At 41.5% G+C, this 19,627-nt stretch overlaps 1 protein-coding gene across 8 annotated transcripts in view; it reads left to right on the forward strand.

Annotated features, from left to right (window-relative positions):
* kazna (kazrin, periplakin interacting protein a) overlaps positions 1–19,627 on the forward strand; it is a 194,222-nt gene that overhangs the window by 161,995 nt on the left and 12,600 nt on the right. For 5 of the 8 annotated variants that reach the window (XM_080900002.1, XM_080900004.1, XM_080900003.1 and 2 more), the window contains 6 exons: positions 1,089–1,280; positions 15,443–15,579; positions 15,981–16,151; positions 16,485–16,568; positions 17,622–17,811; positions 19,273–19,409. In XM_080900002.1, the coding sequence (XP_080756128.1) occupies positions 1,089–1,280; positions 15,443–15,579; positions 15,981–16,151; positions 16,485–16,568; positions 17,622–17,811; positions 19,273–19,409 (911 nt within the window). The remainder of the gene's footprint in view (positions 1–1,088; positions 1,281–15,442; positions 15,580–15,980; positions 16,152–16,484; positions 16,569–17,621; positions 17,812–19,272; positions 19,410–19,627) is intronic. The other 3 variants (XM_080900005.1, XM_080900008.1, XM_080900001.1) reach the window with 2 other exon arrangements.

A 19,627-nucleotide genomic window follows, 5' to 3' on the forward strand; every position in this document is an offset into this window, starting at 1 on the left:
CTTTTTTTTGTAATGCTGTTTAAATTTAGAAAAGCATCACTTATTACATCTTTGAAATTCTTGGTTCAAATGTGCAACAATGACCAGGAAATACAGAGGACATTTGTCATCCTTAGTTGTCCCATTCATCTCAGATTTAATTTTTTCAGTGTGAGTTGGAGCTGGAGTCTCAGAGTATGAAGTGTGATTTATGCATGGCACTTGGTACTGGAACTGCACGAGATGGGGTAAAGCAGTTCCCCTCACCCCCACCCTCCCCCTTTGCCCCGAGGATGCATGAAATTAAGCAGAATGACTCTACTCATCCGACTATAAATGACGCTCCATATGCTCCACCTAGACACCCGCGTTCAGTGTGCCAAGAATCACAATTTTGGATTTTATTTTTTTGTTTTAATGTGAAAAATTGAAGTGTGACATTTGTCTGTTGTGGCTTGTTTTAAAAGGGAGCGAAATCCTCTCACTGCTGCTGGTGCTTTGAAAGCACTTTAAATTTTTTTACCCCGAGTCAAATTGCGAGGGAAAAAAACAACAAAAAAACAAAAAACAATAGTCTGTGCTGTTGTTTTTCATTTTGTCGTTTTTCGTCTTTGTCACAACGACAGGGAGGAGTACTTTAAAGCACCATTCAATGAATATTAAATGAGTACTCCTCCCGCCTTTACTCGTCAATCCTGTCAACACAGAGAAGGTTCAACAGACGACTTCAAAGACAAATTTCATTACACAATCAGTGCCTTGTCTCTACTCATCTGATGGACCGCACCTATCTCTGTGATGCTTATTACTGTCAGTAATTTGGCTCTGCAGTTATCTCAATAACAAATAAAACCGCAGCCTCCCGTGGTGATGTTAAATCAGTTTAGCATTTCACACACAACAATTTCTGCAGTCATGTAGCTGTTCAAAGCCGATGCACCAGTATGAGACCCAATTCCAGCAAGCATGTGACCCTTCTCTCTCTGCTGAAGTAACACTTTTATTTTGGCTTAAATGCATATTCACTGTTAAAACTGTGCAGCGATTCACAATTGCACTAATTTGGGCAACGTTGTGGTAAAGCTCTCTTCCTTTTCTGCAAATTGCAGTTCTGCTGCGTGAAGAGGTGGCCCAGCTCCAGGAAGAGGTGCACCTGCTGCGGCAGATGAAGGACATGTTGAATAAGGACCTGGAGGAGACCCAGGGAGGTTGCTCGGCTGACGTGCTCTCTGCCACTGAACTCCGTGTGCAGCTGGCGCAGAAGGAACAGGAGCTGGATCGAGCCAAGGAGGCTCTGCAAGGTAAGGACTGTCAGGAAACAAGAAACTGTGTGTGCTGTTTGAAACACAGACTTTTTTTTATTTAAGAAGAAATGTGGAAAGTTCTTGTTATTAATTCGATTTCTTTACAACATTTTCTGATCGGTAGTAGCAACCAGTTTTAATAATACAGGTAGGTAACATTTAGCCCAGGAGTTTGCTCACTGTGTGAAGACAAGCACCTCCTGACCGTTTCATCTAGTGACAAGCTTTTGCCTACAAGAACAATTAAATTATATTTCTACGAACAAAAGAAGGGTGAAAGAAAACAAAATACTAAATGGAAAGGTGTAGGTCTTAACCTTTAAATTGATCTTGTTTTTCATTAAAAATTGGAACATGGACATCATCACTTACAGTCTGATTTCATGCCACTATTCCACTGATGCTCTAGAAGAAGTTTTCATCTCGGGCTGACAGATTATGTGCTCTACCCGTCTTCTTCTTCTTCATGTAGTCTTTTTTACATGTCAGCTTCAATGAGCAAACTTGTTTTTCACTTGTTTCACTTTTTAGAAGCACAGGGGAAGCAATATTCAGAACCTCTGTTATGTCAACCTGAACGCATTTTCACTTTTTTTCATCATTCCTATGGAGACTCTTTAAAAAGCCTGTTTTGGCTTCCTCATTGTACACGATTGTATCAGTTTTTAAAGTCCAGTGCAGGCTTCTCTCTTACAACATCTCTCATCACCACTTGCTCAGCTTCACGTGGATATAAACATGTTTCCTTGTATAGAAAAATGGGGGCTGGACAGTAATGCAGATGGCTGATTGTAAGGAGATTGCACAAGCCTCTTGGTTTGAACTGATTCTGATTTATTAACATGTGCACAGTGGAAAGAAGAAAATATGCCGGTGTGCATATTTCATAAACCGAATGGTAGCTTTGCATATGCACTTGTTTTTTGTGCAGGATAAGAATGTTCTCATGTGTGTATTAGTCAATAAGTATCACTGAGTTTCTGTAATATTGTAATATAAGTCTTTTGGTTCCTGTTGTAATTTGAATATTTTACTTTTTCCAGTGCTCCCCTGTCTTTGATCCCTCTGTGTTTGTGTCTTCACCTCGCAGTTTGTTTTGCTAATTACTTTTCTTAGTGTGCTTGTCGTACTTTTTACTTCCTGTCTGTTTCTTTCCCTGATTCCCTGAGTGTTTTCACCTGCTAATTGCTTCCTCCTCTTTTTCGCCCTCGTCTGTGTCCTGTTCCCTAATTAGTGCTCTGTGTACATATAGTCCTGTGCGTCGCCTCCCTGTTTGCGGTCCTGTGATTAACCTTTTTTGTGGATCTTTTTTTTTTTTTTTTGTTGCTTTGTATTTTCGGTAGTGTGTGTGTTTCTTTGGACTCTGTTCATCCTTTTGGAATTGTTTTTTTTGTCGTTGATATTCTACACTTTGGTCCTTTCCTCACCGCTACTCCTGAAAAAAAAAATGCAGAACAAGTGTAGGTTCAGGTAAATGTGTCCTGTTGGGGGAAACAACACAACACAACTTTTAAAAATAAGTGGCACATTTCCCTTTTCCTTGGTCAAAGCATTCAATTTAGTATCCTGTTGCTTTAAATCTCTTGTTTGCTGCTCCCGCTCCTGCTGAGACAAAACCTGTGCAGCCTTTTGCTCCATCGGGCTTTTCTTTTCTATTCATCATAATGTTAACATAAGTGTCTGTATTAGTGTGGTTGATGCAGCCCATTAGTTGCATTATGGTCCATTAGCATGTGTTATGCTAGAGAGATGGAGTTATATCTCGGGGTGAGAGGAGACGCAGATGCTTGGACTATTTAAAAAGGAAAAAGAAAAAGCTCTCCACGCTTTTGGCAAATCGAGCTGCTCTTCTCCAACTGTGCAGCATGACACAAATACAGCTCAACATAATGTAGAAGATTCAAGAAGGTGATATTAAAATAAATAACGTTACTAAGGTGTCTGTAATAGCTAGCTTCACATAGATCTTTCATCTCCCTGAAGTCTCGTTTTTGGCTTGGTCATATATCTAACTAAAACGTGAGGGCAGGTCATTAAATAAAATAAGCCTTTTTAACTTTTTATCTAGGATTGAATTGGGAATATGCACACCAGTGACAAAATAAAGTTTTAAAGCATTGGGCCAGCATGTGCCATCAAAACAGCGTACTGGTGTCTTGGTCTTGGTATTGATTGTCCAAGCCTTTAGGACACTGCTGGAGGGATGGACCCACCAGCCTTCTAAGACATTGTGTAATGTGGTGCTTTGATGGTCCAAGTAGAGCGCTGTTGAACATGTTGGTCAAAAGATGATCATCGTTGTCAAACCATTCATTGACCCATTATGTCCTGTGAACAAAGGCGTTACATCCTGGAAAAAAAATGTTCTCATTAGGAAGGATGTGCTTCATCACATAATGAAGGTGGTCACTGACAACTTGGTACTGATTTGCAGTGCGGGCAGACGTCTTCTTTTTTTTTTTTCCTTTAATTTGCTACCTGTCTTTGCTTACATGCTGCTTTCTCAGAGAGTCTGCAGTTAGTAAAGAAATGAACATTGCCAGGCAGTTTAGAGTGGATTGCAGGGCATCAAGCAGAGATGTCATCAGTGTGGCAGTGAATTATTTTTTTCAAAGAATTATCACCCATGGAATGAGGCAGAACACAAAAACTACCATTTGGTATCAGACAAAAGCATGACATGCTGTCAGGGGATTTTGTTGCTGCGACATTTCACTTGACACTTGCAGCCTACGCTTTTTGGAAGAATTGAACGAAAACAAAATGGACTGGGGCAGAGTAGAATAGAGCACACATCAAATAAATACTTATCTCTTCTTCAGCGGGATGTTGGCTGTCTGAACATAGTGCACACAGGCTCATACAGTCATTTGTATGACTCAGGCCTGTTAATGAAGGCCAAAGCCTACCAGCCCCAGCAGGCACTGACGGTAATCGGCAGCTAATGAAAGCTTTATAAAAGCGGACTTTGGTTGGCTTACGAGGGCCAGAAACGTTAAGCGGGGTGGATCTAGTCTACAATTAAGCTGGGTATGTGGGAGGACAAGAGGAAATTGGGTGTTGTCATATTCAGGTTTCGTTCTGCTGGGGTAAGTTCACCAGGCGAATTGAAGTGACTGTGAACTTGAGTATGAAGTCATTCCTGTTGCTATTTTTCATTTTGTGTTTTCCCTCCCCCTCTGGAAGGCATTTCCTTTGAGGAACAGAAGGACAAGCTGATATTCAGTCAGAGCTCTTGGTCAGTTAGATGACCCTCAGCCACTCTTTCTACTTGAATTGGGTTTGGATTTCTACTGTTTAGATTAAGCTTTTTCTTTTTGATAAAGATTATAGGTAGGGATAAATCAGGTGACCCTGAATCCCCCCATAGTTACGCTGCAATAGGCCTAGGATGCTGGGCCACCTGTTTTCAATTACTATGCATTTAAATGCAAGTTATTATTTATCTGTAGCTCTTCCACAGCGTGTCTTTTGTCCCATCTTCCTCCCCTCAACCCCAACTGGCTGTCCCTCCCAGAGCCTGGTTCTGCCACAGGAGTTTTTCTTTCCCACTGTCGCCAATAGCTTGCTCATACAGGGTAGTGTGACTGTGGGGTTTTCTCTCTATTATTGTAGGGTCTTTGCTTTTTACAATATAAAGCTCCTTAAGTCAGCTGTTGTTGTGATTTGGCACAATATAAATAACATTGACGTGAAAATTGAATGAGATTTGCATTCACATGTAAACGAAGCAAAACTGTACATGTTATTGTTATTTTCCCACTGGCCTGGTCTTTACAGCAGAAGTTCGTTTCAGCTCTTTTGTAAGTCTGCAGTTGTCACTCTCAATCTTCATGCACTGAGACTACTGCACACTCCAAACGTATAATTTCTGAAGACAGCTGTGAAAGGCCAGCAACTGCATTTCCTAGCTTTTTCTTTTTGTGCTGTTGGCTTGGGGTGGGTAGCAGCTAGTGAATGTTGGCTCTGGCCTCAGCAATATTTACAGTTGTTTCTATATAGAAAGTAGAAACACATCTTTCATCCTTCTTTTGTTGTTTTTGTTCCTTTTCCAACTTCTGCTTCGCAATGCATTCAAGTTTCTTGCTGCCAATGTTGGCACATGGTACTGGATCACACTGATGACGATGTTTTTGTGTGTATTAATATCTTAATAGGCTGATACTGTTATGAGAAAGCATGAACAGAAAATTAGTAATAAGAAAATAGACAAAATATTTCTAAAAGGAAAGAAACAGAGAATTATCAGAAAAAATTATGCTTTGAAGGTCTTTCAAAGTTTTTTCTTCAGACTGCAGTGGCAGGATTTTAAAAAACAATATCTACAACAGAAGAACATCTGAAGTCATGACCATTGAAAATATGAAAACATCCAGCAAAGGCCTTACACAGGACCCGAAAGGATGCATGTCAAGAAGCCATCCTGATGAAGGAAAAGACTGACACTATAGACTGACACTATCAGTCATGGATTGGCCTCCCCAGAGTCCAGACCTCAACATCATTGAGGTCTGGACTCTAGAGAAAAAGGCAATAAACTCCAAAGAAGAGCTTTGAATGTCCTTCAAGAAACCTGGAGAACGATTCCTGAAGACTACTTAAAAAGAAGTACAAGAAGGTTTGGCTTAGAGGGTTCAGACTGTGCTTAAGAATAAAGATAGGTATACAAAATCTCAACTTTCAAGCTCATTATAATTGTACAAAGTCTGCTTTTTCCTTGCATACTACAGTCCCAATCAAAGGTTTATGACCACTTGGAAAAATGGGAAAAATCATATTTTGCATGGTTGGATCTTAACAAGGTTCCAAGTAGAGCTCCAACATGCAACAAGAAGAAATGGAAGTGAGACATAACATTCTTTTGAGCATGCAATTTATTGAAAACAGCGAGTAAACTGAAACAGGCTGTTTTACAGCTGATCAAAAGTTTAAGACCACACCTCCAACAAACTCAAACTCCCAGAAATCAAAGTTCCAAACATCAACTCAGTAATGAGTATATTTCCACATATGATTGCCCATGTTTCAGTATTTCCAGTTTCTGAGGAAATATTAAAATTAATGAGGGGTGACTCAAGACTTTTGCAGAATTCTATACATGGAGGATTACTAATGTGCAAGTAATTTCAGTTTTCATTATGTGTGTAGAGTACATCTCATCTCTGCCTGAAAAACTACTGCAAAAAAGCTCTGGATCTTATTATGCAGTGCATGAAGGCACACGTTTTTAAACAGTAGCAGCTCTGAATGGTCAGAATCATTGTTGGCATGAGAACCCACCCAGAGCTAAAGGTCTTAAATTCAATGAATTGTCCAAATAGAGGCACGCAATCATTTTTTTCTCAGTTTCTTTTAAATCAGGCTTTTAAGCAACCGAACAAGCGCTTTTTTTTTAAAGATACTGAGTCCATTAGTAATCAATGTGTGCTTGACTTTGATGCCTTCCTTTACATCTTGGAATTTGGTAGATTTAAAGTACTTAGGTGTAACTCAAGTGTTAATCGTGGGCAAGGGGGCCCACTTTTAAAATGTTGTCTTCTGTCAGGTATTGGCTTTTTCCAATGATCACATCAGCAATTATTTACAAGTCTCTTCTATGCTAGGTGCAAGGAAATAAAAATGTTTATATGTATGAAAAAAAAGTTCCTCTTTTCTTTTTACTTTTATTCAAAGGGTTTGTAACAACGCTAAAAAAAAGACCTGACGGACTTGGAAATAGTTGTTTTAGAGAGTCTGATCATAAAAAAAGAAGATAGGCCAAATGTTCTTAAGAATACCTCATTAATTACAGCAATTTCCGTATGCTGCCAATTGATTGGAGCCGAGATGTTGACTCTATTTGATTTCCCTCAGTTTTCACAAGGCTGGCATATTGTGAGGATCCCACCAGATGCTCCTGCAGAGTGCTTTTCCCAGAAGAATGAGAGCCCTGGGTTTTTTTTTTATTGAAGTGCTACCAACAATTATTGTGAAGCAGAGAAGCTTTGTCTTTTTTTTTTCCTATTTTTTTTTGTTTTTTAGTTCTTCTTTGTTTTAGTGTGGTTTTGTTTTGGATGAAGAAGCAAGCGGCTGAAGTGATGAAGTAGCGTGAAAGAGATGGATCGTTCCTTCCTTTGCTCTTTGCCACTTGAGATAATACCTGTTTAATTTGGGAATGGATCACTGAAGCTATGTTGCCACTCCTACCTCGGTTCAGATGGTTTGCGGCTAAATTGCATGCAGATTTTCTTGTGCCTATGAATACGAAATAAAGAAGAGGTGAACGCTACTTTTCAGTGCATTTGCACTCCAGTTATTCTTCATTTTCCTCTCTGCGGTCTCTTCCTTTATCTCCCTCTCTGCCTTTATTTGGTGTGATGCCCACATCGTTTAAATGTTAAGGCCTGAGTTCGCTTCCACTGTGAACCGGGCTTTGGTGTGTGAACGCTATAATTGTAATCGAGGGTAGTTGCCAACCTTTTACAATTGCAGGTTTTGTTATGATGTCCATGGGCACTCAATTCAACCCAAGAGCTGCATTTAATGCCCCTCACACAAATGACAATGACCTGATTCATTTTTGCCAATCATAAAGCGGTGTTACAAAGAGAAACTAAGCCCCAGCTTGGTGAATGCAACCAGGAAGTTCTCAAAAGGTGTTTATACGTTTACGCAACTCTCATTTCTCATCAAAGTTTGGTTTAATGAAGTTTCAAAGTGGAGTTGGCCCTCACTGCTGTTTTTAATTAGCTATTTTCACTTTGGCTATTACTATCACTGAGGGACTTCAAGTCAAGCCAGAGCTCATATGAAAGCAGTAGACAGCTATGTATCATCAAAGCACAGTCTGCCGGCTCTGTTTAGTGTCATTTCACGCTACACTGTACTTAGCTTAGCTCTGTCCTTGACTACAAGGCCTCTTTCCTTGTTAGGTGTTAAAACACCAGTGCACACATACAAAAGCACACACACTCTCAGCACCACTGAATCTCTTCAGGTTTCAGGTTCAGGTTCTTGACCCGACGACCTTTAAGCAAATAAGGTTTTTCTTAACTAAGAGCTAGTGGGACAGTCAGAGCTTTTGTGACATATTTCCTCAAATGCACCTACACCTTTACAACTTTTTATCCAGATAGTTTTGTTTAGCTTGCACTTAAAGGTCCTGGGTGTGCCCGGGTAGTGGGGATTTATGCTTAAGTGGGAAATCTACACCATTGCTATGTTGTAACCACAAGCCACACTGAAAACGTATGATGTAACCTATGGCATAACTCGATGTGTGCTGGTGTAACGGCACATCGCCTTGACGCAGCCATCGATTATCGATTCCACCTGTGCGTTTCTAGCTGTTTTTTTGCTGCAGTCTTTGAATTTATCAGTGAGAGAATAACAGTTATTGTCTCAATAATATGTACTCACAAATGTCAGCAAATTCCCAGGGGGAGGTTGCTGAAACTGTTGGAATAGATATGAAAGAATCCCAGCACATAATGCACTAGTACTAGCATAAATGCCCGCATAAATGACATCAGCCACAAAATCTATGTGATTGGGTGAATAAAGGTTGTAGTAAAAAGTGCACTGAGTTTTCAGTTATAGTAGAAAAGAGCTCTATAAGTACAAGTCCATTTAAAACTATTACATTTACAATTAAGTAAGAAACCTTGTTTGGTTCATAGAGGCCCATTGTGTTATTTAGATGTATCTTAGCAATCTGTCAGTCCTGTATGTATCATGTATGTATATCTAAATTCTTTCATGTTTGTTTCATGGGGAACAGTTAAACTGTTAGAGCCTGTGTCTTTCTGTCTGTGACGACAGCATCATAAACAGGAATACTGTTGCTTGAGTGGGAAGTCAATTAGCTCAGCATGAAAGGAAATGTACTCAAAAAACCCTGAGGTCACGAGTTTAAGTCATCAGTGAAGTATATATTTTTTTGCTCATTCTTTCTCCTGAGGATGTTTTTTTCATTTTATTCCAATCAGTAAACATTAGAAAGCAACTCTTGAATACAAAGCTTCTCTTGCTAGAAAGACTAGCAAAGAGACAGCCTTCAAGAAGAACCTCAAACCAGTTGAACGTCCAATTTGGAACTTTTTTTTCACCCCAAACAACAGCAAAAATCCCACATCAACAGTTAGTCAGTGTTGAAATGTTTGCTAAATGCTGAAATCTTTTTCCACAGTAACATTAGACTGCTTTCATGTTGAATCCACCGACGACAGATTTCTCTCCCCTGGTGCTTAAATAGCTTGTATGTCTGATCTGTTTTCATTAGCTACAGTGGGGCAAAAAAGTATTTAGTCAGCCACCGATTGTGCAAGTTCCCCCACCTAAAATGATGACAGAGGTCAGTAATTTGCACCAGAGGTACACTTCAACTGTGAGAGACAGAATGTGAAAAAAAAATCCATGAATCCACATGGTAGGATTTGTAAAGAATTTATTCGTAAATCAGGGTGGAAAATAAGTATTTGGTCAATAACAAAAATACAACTCAATACTTTGTAACATAACCTTTGTTGGCAATAACAGAGGTCAAACGTTTACTATAGGTCTTTACCAGGTTTGCACACACAGTAGCTGGTATTTTGGCCCATTCCTCCATGCAGATCTTCTCGAGAGCAGTGATGTTTTGGGGCTGTCGCCGAGCAACACAGACTTTCAACTCCCGCCACAGATTTTCTATGGGGTTGAGGTCTGGAGACTGGCTAGGCCACTCCAGGACTTTCAAATGCTTCTTACGGAGCCACTCCTTTGTTGCCCGGGCGGTGTGTTTTGGATCATTGTCATGTTGGAAGACCCAGCCTCGTTTCATCTTCAAAGTTCTCACTGATGGAAGGAGGTTTTGGCTCAAAATCTCACGATACATGGCCCCATTCATTCTGTCCTTAACACGGATCAGTCGTCCTGTCCCCTTGGCAGAAAAACAGCCCCATAGCATGATGTTTCCACCCCCATGCTTCACAGTAGGTATGGTGTTCTTGGGATGCAACTCAGTATTCTTCTTCCTCCAAACACGACGAGTTGAGTTTATACCAAAAGGTTCTACTTTGGTTTCATCTGACCACATGACATTCTCCAAATCCTCTGCTGTATCATCCATGTGCTCTCTGGCAAACTTCAGACGGGCCTGGACATGCACTGGCTTCAGCAGCGGAACACGTCTGGCACTGCGGGATTTGATTCCCTGCCGTTGTAGTGTGTTACTGATGGTGACCTTTGTTACTTTGGTCCCAGCTCTCTGCAGGTCATTCACCAGGTCCCCCCGTGTGGTTCTGGGATCTTTGCTCACCGTTCTCATGATCATTTTGACCCCACAGGATGAGATCTTGCATGGAGCCCCAGATCGAGGGAGATTATCAGTGGTCTTGTATGTCTTCCATTTTCTGATGATTGCTCCCACAGTTGATTTTTTCACACCAAGCTGCTTGCCTATTGTAGATTCACTCTTCCCAGTCTGGTGCAGGTCTACAATACTTTTCCTGGTGTCCTTCGAAAGCTCTTTGGTCTTGGCCATGGCGGAGTTTGGAGTCTGACTGTTTGAGGCTGTGGACAGGTGTCTTTTATACAGATGATGAGTTCAAACAGGTGCCATTCATACAGGTAACGAGTGGGGGACAGAAAAGCTTCTTACAGAAGACGTTACAGGTCTGTGAGAGCCAGAGATTTTCCTTGTTTGAGGTGACCAAATACTTATTTTCCACCCTGATTTACGAATAAATTCTTTACAAATCCTACCATGTGAATTCATGGATTTTTTTTTCACATTCTGTCTCTCACAGTTGAAGTGTACCTCTGGTGCAAATTACTGACCTCTGTCATCATTTTAAGTGGGGGAACTTGCACAATCGGTGGCTGACTAAATACTTTTTTGCCCCACTGTACCTTACAAAGGTCAGATGTCTTCTCCGCAAAGATGTCTGATCCCACGGTAACACGCCTTGCTTTACAGCGAGGATTGTTAAATAATGCCAGTGATATCAACGCCACACAGCCCCATGAGTTTGTTTTTACTGAGGAATTGAGGAGGTGAGTGCACTGTGCTGCTCTGAGGCTCCTACATCATTATTCAGCTGGCAGATTTAAAATCCCAAACCGCGAACAATGGACTCCCTCCAATGAGCCGATGTCTCTTTTGTTCTCTCCCAAAATAATTATGTTAAGAGCTGACTAAAAGCCTGTCCCTTCTCTTTAGAGCTGAAGTTATACGCAGTCGTGGGCTAATGTTAACGTAGCGATCGTCATTTACAGAGGAGCGCGTGTTTGTGTTTTAGCTAAAAATGCTATCCAAGGAACTTAAGCTTAAAGGTCACAGCACAATCACAATTTGAAATTTACTGATATCCATTTTTTTTAGAAGTGCTGTAGATTCAGTGTATTTTTTGCAGACTTCCATCACTTAGAAGTCTTCCTCAGAAGAAAAGGTGATTGTTAAGGGTGAGCTGGCAACACATAGAAAGGAAATGTTATTTGTCTGTAATCCTGGCTTAAATCTTGTTATGTGAGCCACCATAGATGGGGCACAGCAGATAATGAGGGATGTTATTTAACCAGAAGGATGCAGTGAGTGGGATGTGAAAAACACACTGTGTGAGCAACAACAACATGGCTGAGGTTGTTTTTTTCCCCCTCTTTTATAATCAAGGGTGATAAAGTCTTGCTGCCTCTAGAATTAACAAGAAAATATTCGTCCTTAATGTGTAATATTCATATAGCTTTGAATTACAAACAGCTCACCTGGCTTCACCAAGAGGTTCAAACTATGCCTCCCAAGATTCATAAAGCTCACCCATTAACTTGTTATATGTTGTGTGATTGTTCCAACAAATGCCACTTTATCTTGTCACAGCGCTAAGCAAAGAGGCTACTTTTTAAATCTTGCAGGTGAAAGAAGTATCCATTTTTTTCCTATTTAACTATCCACAAGAAAGCAAATATACATAGTTTGGAAAATGTCAAAATATTCCGTTCTTCCGAATGAGGGGGGGAGGGGGAGGGGGGTATGTATTACACAGCCAGTCAGTGCTCATTATGATAATTTGAATGAATTGTTGTCAACATGCTAGAAACAGACCCCAAATGTTTTCATCCTAAAAAACGGGTTGCACTCCTAATAAGGTTAATAACCTGCTCTTAGCTATTTTTAATACTGGCACAAGCTCCCTGAGGAGTCCAGTGTTTCTGTCTAGCAACCAGTGACTTGGCTCACTCATTAAGTCTCTCAGTAGCATCATAGAGGAGCCCGGCAGACAAAAGCTTTTAGCACACTCTAGTAATAGATGTTCACATTGAACTACTTGAAATTGCAAGGACTCGGGTATCAGAAGAGCCTTTGTGCCGTGAGTTTTAAAAATATATATATTATGTAGAAAGGGATGTTGTAATCAGGTGTTTGTGATTTTCCACATTGGGTTGGACTTTTTAAGGGGAATGTTTTGCAGATGTCCTGATTCGCTTCTTTTCTGCTTATACAGGCTGAAATTTCTTTTTGCACAAATACAGTTTTCTCACAAAGGCAAACATTTCTTTTGATTTTAGGCAAACAATTTGCAAAGCAAGTGCTAAACATTTGTAAAATGCAGTGTGGGCCAAAGAAAAAAATCTTTCTTCAGTGCGAAGGATTTAGGTGCCTTTTTAAATACAAAAAAAAAAAAATGTTATTCTTGGCAACAAGTTGCTTTGTCGGTGTTAAGAGCATAGCTAGACTGAAGGTTTAGGTTTGAATTGCTAAAAGAAGGCTGTGTAGTAGTGTTCATAGTGGGCCTGTAGCAGCATCTAAACCACTTCCCCAGGAAAGCAGCAAAACACAAGAGGGAAGATAATGCAATGCATCAGACTAACAATGTAAGGTACTGCTGGGTATATTTTAGTCTGGGAATGTTTTGTTACTCTGGAGTCAGACACCTGTACTGAATCTACTGCACTTTGACAGGTTCAGAGACATGCTCTCTGACTTGCACTTTTTGTGTGCAGGGGTTCATACTACTGCAGGATAATGACCACACATTTCAAAGCCTTGAAAGGACTACTTGATCACCAGAGAAATCCAGGGAGTGTTGGCTTTCTGTCCACAGATACCTAACCATAACCCAGCTGAACATTTATGGGGGGCCCTTGAAGACTGAGAATGCAAAATGGGCTGGAATAACATGCGTTAGCAGGTTTAGCATGTCCTTGCAAATCAAGTAGATGGACAGTAGGCATACTAAGGTATTGGGAAATCAATGTAAAAGTTGAACTTTTAACTCAAACCCATGAATTAATTTTTCCTGAGTGATATTGGATTCAAATTATCTGCTATTCAAGTACATTCGCAGCAGTCAGCGAATAAGACAGATGCTTGCACAGATGTGTATCATTTCTTTATGAAAAGTCTCTTAAACTGCTTCCTTCCCGTGTCATCCTCCTCCTCCACCTCCACACACATTAGCTTCAATTCTGTATGGTTCCCAGGTGGTTCTCTGGTTGTTTCAACTGGTAATAATTCTTGGAGGCTTGAACTGAGCAACAGAGTATGTTAGTCATTAATATGTCTGTCAGCAGGAGTGCTTCCCCATCTCTCCTACATTCGTGCGTGTAACGTAACAGTCTGAGCCCCCGGAGCACAATTGTATTTTCAAAATGTTCATAGGTAGGTCAGAAGCAGTAACTAACAGTGCTAATATGATTTGCAAGTGTGAATGAACCCGTTCAAAGAGTCACAGTGAGTGCTTTCTTGCATCCAGCACCAGGAGGGTCGCTGTTGCCAAACGATCACAGGTGCAGGATGTGAGGCAGCAGAAGTGTTTTTGGCTCATCTCAAAGACGGCTTTGATTTCACTTCCTGAGGCAGGTGCCGGAAGGTTTCCTGTTTCTCTTGGTCAGTGAAGGATGTTTTTTGTCTTCATTCGCCAGCTAATGTGGTCTGCGTATCCCTTTGGCTTGGGGATTCCTCTGGTAAGAACAAGTGAAAGGGAGAGATATGAAAGGATGACGAGGGCGGTTGAAAAAAAAAAAACAGAGGTTGAATCTGTCCTTCATTTCCGCTTGCCCAAGCATGTTCGCCAGACACAACTTGTGACTGTCACGCAGTTAACCAAGCCGTGATATAAGTTCATTACTGACACACAGCTGGTTCTGAAGGGGAGAAAAAAAGAGGGCAGAAAAAGGCAGATGAACACGTGATGAGAAGTACTGTGCTTTTAGGAAAAGCAGTTTGATGTGAAGAAGACAAAAGTAGAAAGATGCAATATGAATAAATAATATATAAATAAATGATGTATTGTCAGTTTCAAATGATAGCTGGAGGGAACCTCGACTTTAAACACCTCTGAAAAACAATCTTGCACGAGGAGGTAAAAAAAGATCAAGAGGAAGCAGGAGAACAGGCAGATGCAGAAGAGCAAAAAATGTTTGTCTTTGAGAAAATTAGAGCTTCTCTGAATAACCACTGTGAACCATATTCTTTATCATGATGCGTGGGTGAGCTGCCAGAGGATTAGAAAGAGTGTGTGGCAGAGAGAGACGGGGGGAGAGGGAAAAAAAGGGACTCAGTCTCTAACAAACCCAGCAACAGAGTGCAGACTGACATAAGGGTTCATGCTTGATCCACCTCTCTATATATAGTCAGCGGCAACAGCAGGTGTTTTTATTGTTATTTGCTTCAGGAACAAACTAACAAATCAGGAAAAGATTTGTTAGTTAGATTAAAGAAGACTCCTTAATGAAGACCACCTCTTAATGTGCAACATTCTTCATGGCTGTGTCAAAACATTAAGAACAGCATTAGACCTTAAAGTCTTTCAAGTCAAGCTTGTCTGCAATCCCAGCACCACCCATATCAGCTGAAAGTTCAGATAATAGGCTCATTATCGGATGCTAAACAGCTTTAGCCTGTCTATATTTGCTACACATCTGGAAGCCTCTTTGCAACCCACATTTACCCCAGCTCCTACTTTATCATGTTGTCTGCTCTTGATCACCTCCAGTTTTCACCACATGCACGTTGGTAGGATGGGGGAGGTCCACGAACATGGACATAAAGCCACTTATAACTTACTGTAGATAAAACGGTAATAATCCTCTGAACTCTATTGTTTGTCACTGAAGTGCAGTCATCTACACTGTAGATTATGACTAAATAGAAGTATGTAAATCTTCAAGTTATTTGACCCTCCACAAACTCTGTCTTCCAGCCATGAAGTCGGACCGTAAGCGTCTGAAAGCAGAGAAGGCAGACCTGGTGAATCAGATGCAGCAGCTTTATGCCACATTGGAGAGCCGAGAGGAGCAGCTCCGTGACTTCATACGCAACTATGAGCAGCACAGAAAAGTACGGCACCCGTTTTCTAACAGTATAGAGGCACACGCATCCATACAGACCCACTTTTTCTTGTTTGTTTGGTTTTTTTGTAGTGCATGCTCTAATCTGCTTAATTAAAAAGACGGTTGGTTACAAAAAAGGATGTTTACAGTTTAAAAAAAAATGTTTTTGTGGTATTTAGATTTAGATGTTGGTGCGTATGTGGTGCCACAAGAATATGTCATAGTAAGCCCAACATCTAGAAGCACTTTTTTTATTCCTGTCATCTCAGGGTAAAAAAAAAAATCAAATGAAATATTGAAAGCCCTAACAAGGCAGCACAGAAAGAGCCACTGCCTTTCTGTTTGAATCGTTCTGTTTAGTCGTGCTTGATGTGTGAACCAATCCATCAGGATCTGTGTGTCTACTAGGAGAGCGAGGATGCAGTAAAGGCGCTGGCCAAAGAGAAAGACCTCCTAGAGAGAGAAAAGTGGGACCTGCGGCGGCAGACCAAGGAAGCCACGGAGCACACGGGGATGCTGCGGTCCCAGCTTGATCTCAAGGAGAACCGCATCAAGGAGCTGGAGGCTGAACTTGCCATGGTGAGAGAGAAAGGCAAATGAGGGAACTTGACAGGCAGGTAGTGAGTCAGCACTGCATTACTGGCTTTTTATAGGCTCCATTTTCTGGAATCAGATATTTAGGAACATTTCTAATGTTAGAGTTCCTTTTTTTCCTTCTAAGATAACAATGTTGACTGACTAGTCAAAGAAACAAAGATATTGCACAAATAGTTTGAGTCCTGGTTCAGGGATATACAGTACATCTCTTTGGTCACTCTGCACTGTTTTGCCTAAACTGCATCTAATCGAAACACGGAAAGCCTTTTGAATGTACAGCATAGCCATCATTCATGTCTCCAACCCCCCCACCAGATGAGTAACTGTGTCAATCAGAGAATGGAGTTCCGGGTGTTTGAGCGCCTTGTGGACAGGGACTACTCTCCTAGGGTCATGGCGGTAAGACAGGCCCCAAGATTTAAATCTTTCCACTCCTGCCCCCTGTGGAGTTTTCTCCTATTTGTGACCTGTTTGTTGCTTTGGAAAGCCTCTTCCTGCTCCTCAGATGCACGTTTTTCATTTAGTGTTTTTAGTTGTTGTTGTTTTTTAAACTAACCCTCAGCCCACCCTGACTGATCCCAGTAATCCTAACATCGGTGGTCCCACAGATTTCCACTGTAATCGATCGGAATGTGTTTCAGGTCTAATTGAACGTTGAAATGCTTGGGGGAGGCAACAAAAACATCAGTAGTCTGACAACTAATGATTACATTGAAGGTTTGGGATTGTATTCTGTTTTGCATGACAGAGACTGTGATTGATAACCGTTTGACTGCTGGTAGACGGAGATGATTGCAGTGGAGTTGATTGTGCTGGTGATTTGCAGCCCGCCGCCGCTTGGCATGATGATACGATTCGCACAATAAGCAATAAAAAAAACATGTCAAGCATAATCAGAAAACATGAACACAAAGAAAAAGGTTTTATTGACACAAAATAAACATGCACAAACACAATGTCCAAGGCTCCAGTACAGCTCATTGTTACTCCTGCAGAAAAGCAGCGACAGAGCAAATATGTTCATTAAAGTTATAGAAAAGCTTAATTGTTTTCAATGTCTCCATTTTTTATTTTCTTTTTTTGCACCCCAACAACATCCCCAGCTTACACCGCCGTGGATACAAACAACCAGCACCTCCTCCAGATATTCTGTCAGAGCTCTCAGGAGTGGTAGCGAAAGATTTCACAAACAAAAGGAGAACAAGAATATAACTGCATTTTTAATGAGACAAGCGCCACATAACGAGCCCAGGGGAGAACTCGCATATCTGCATGCGCTTAGAGACTTGTAGTAGAAATCTGAGCACAACATGTATATGTACACACACACACATGGGGAAAAAAATAGAGATTTACCAGCCCACTCAAAAGTGAGTTTGCTGAAGTGAAGAATTTTGATTGTGGCTCACTGTGCTCTCTGACTGATGACTTCTTTCCGTCTGCCTCCTCAAGGCGAAACAGTCGCTAGCCACCCTGACCAAGGATGTGCCCAAGCGCCACTCGCTGGCCATGCCCACGGAGGCGGTTGTCAATGGAAACAACCAGGAGTGGGTGATGCAGGCCGATCTCCCTCTGACTGCTGCCATCCGACAGAGTCAGCAGACCCTCTATGTCCACACGGGGCATCCCGCTGACAGGCAAGGTAAGCCAGCAAGGAGCACCAATAACACCTTCATCCTGCACATGAGCTGACTGACATGAGGCGGTTTGACCATCATTTACCCTTTGCATGCTCATGTGAACCTGCTTCACACACATTCACTCCTACCATCTGCTTAGTATGACCACATTGTTGCCCGACGACGACGTTCCAGTTGTGACGTGTCATGCGCTTTCTGTATGATTTCAAGTGCAGATTTCTTGTTTTTGGGGGTGCTTTACAGCTTCTGTGTGTCTTTGCTGCACACAAATGTTTTCTCTGCACTTGACAGCTATGGCAGCTGAGGATCAGCTGTGTGTTAAGAACCTATTTGTTTGAGGTTTGCTTTAGTTTTATGGAATTCAAACAGTAACTTGGCCCCGTTTTTTAATTTCATTTACATTTTTTCATTTCTTGTTCGTACCTAATTTTTCTTGGCCTCCTTTTCTACTTTTCAGCTCCCTCACAACATTTTCCGCAGTATCCTTTTGATTTGAGTTACACACACCTCACGAGATAGAGAAGAAACAGCCTCTCCTGTCACAGCTCCCGCTCTGTGCGGAGACGTTCATGGCTGAGACGCATTGCAGAACCACATTTTTAAAAATTCAAAGCAAATGTCTTTTCTTATTTGGCTCACTCACTTTGAATTGTGTCACCGCTAGAAAACAGTGGTGTGTTTTTAGCAAAGCGGCCAGCACAGTGCCGAAAACCCTTCTGCAAAACAAGATGGTCTGGTAAATTCAGCTGGCACTCAGTGCTCATCCTCATGTGTTTCAGTGCAGATGTCTGCACGAAGGATTGCAATGATATGTGTTATCTAAGCAAAATATGTAGGCCAAATAGCATGTAACAAAGAATAGGCAAGTTTTTTTTTTGGGGGGGGGGGGGGTTGTAATACAGAAGTTCTATCATTATGGGAGTTGTAGAAGAAACGTGAGCCATCAGTTTGAGAGGCTCTGCTAAATTTAAAAGCAAGAAAAAAGCAATGAAAAGAAGGGAAGTGTAGCAGTGTCACCTCCTGCTACCCTAAAATAGAAAGCTCTGGACAAATTAGCCTCATAGCCACCAGAGTTGGAGTCCATCTCAGTCCTTTCAGAGGTTGCTTTTAAAGGGCAGTTATAGGGTTCACATAGGTTGCTGACTAATTGGGGACAGAAGCAAACATTGGTTGCACTGTATGTATCAGTCTCACCGCTGCACGCACACACACTTTCTCAAACCTCTGTGAAGCTGTTTTCACTGTTGCTTAGCAACTGCAGCTGATTGCAAATAATTTCAGGCTTTTTGGTTACAGACTTTTTTTTTCTTTTTTCTTTTTCAAAAAGACATTTTTATTTAAAGGCATCGTGGCGTTATTTTAAAGAAAACAGATTTTTTTTTGTCCCTGTTCTCTACTTCTGGTACACCCAAACACCCAAGAAAGAAACAAGCCTCTTCTCTTTTCCCTCTCGCCCCGTTTAGTGGCTGCCGTGCGGGTGAGCCCGTGCCACTCGCGCCAGCCTTCCATCATCTCCGACGCCTCTGCGCTGGAGGGAGACCGGTCGTCCACACCCAGCGACATCAACTCGCCGCGCCATCGGACTCACTCCCTCTGCAATGTAAGAGCTGCCCACCACCGCACCCTCCCAAGTAGTCGCCACACTGTAGTAACTGTTGACTTGCCCTTTGCTGCCCGGCTGCTGTTGTTTCCTTCCACCATCGTTCTGGCTGAATCCATGTCGTCCTCCCCCCCCCACCACGCAGTCTGTTGTGCACTCACTCGCAGCAGTGACTTGAATTTATGTGAAAACCAGCTGTGGTTGTTTGAATAAGTGCA

This window comes from Rhamphochromis sp. 'chilingali' (genome assembly GCF_963969265.1).
Source record: "Rhamphochromis sp. 'chilingali' genome assembly, chromosome: 12".
Classification (NCBI taxonomy): domain Eukaryota; kingdom Metazoa; phylum Chordata; class Actinopteri; order Cichliformes; family Cichlidae; genus Rhamphochromis; species Rhamphochromis sp. 'chilingali'.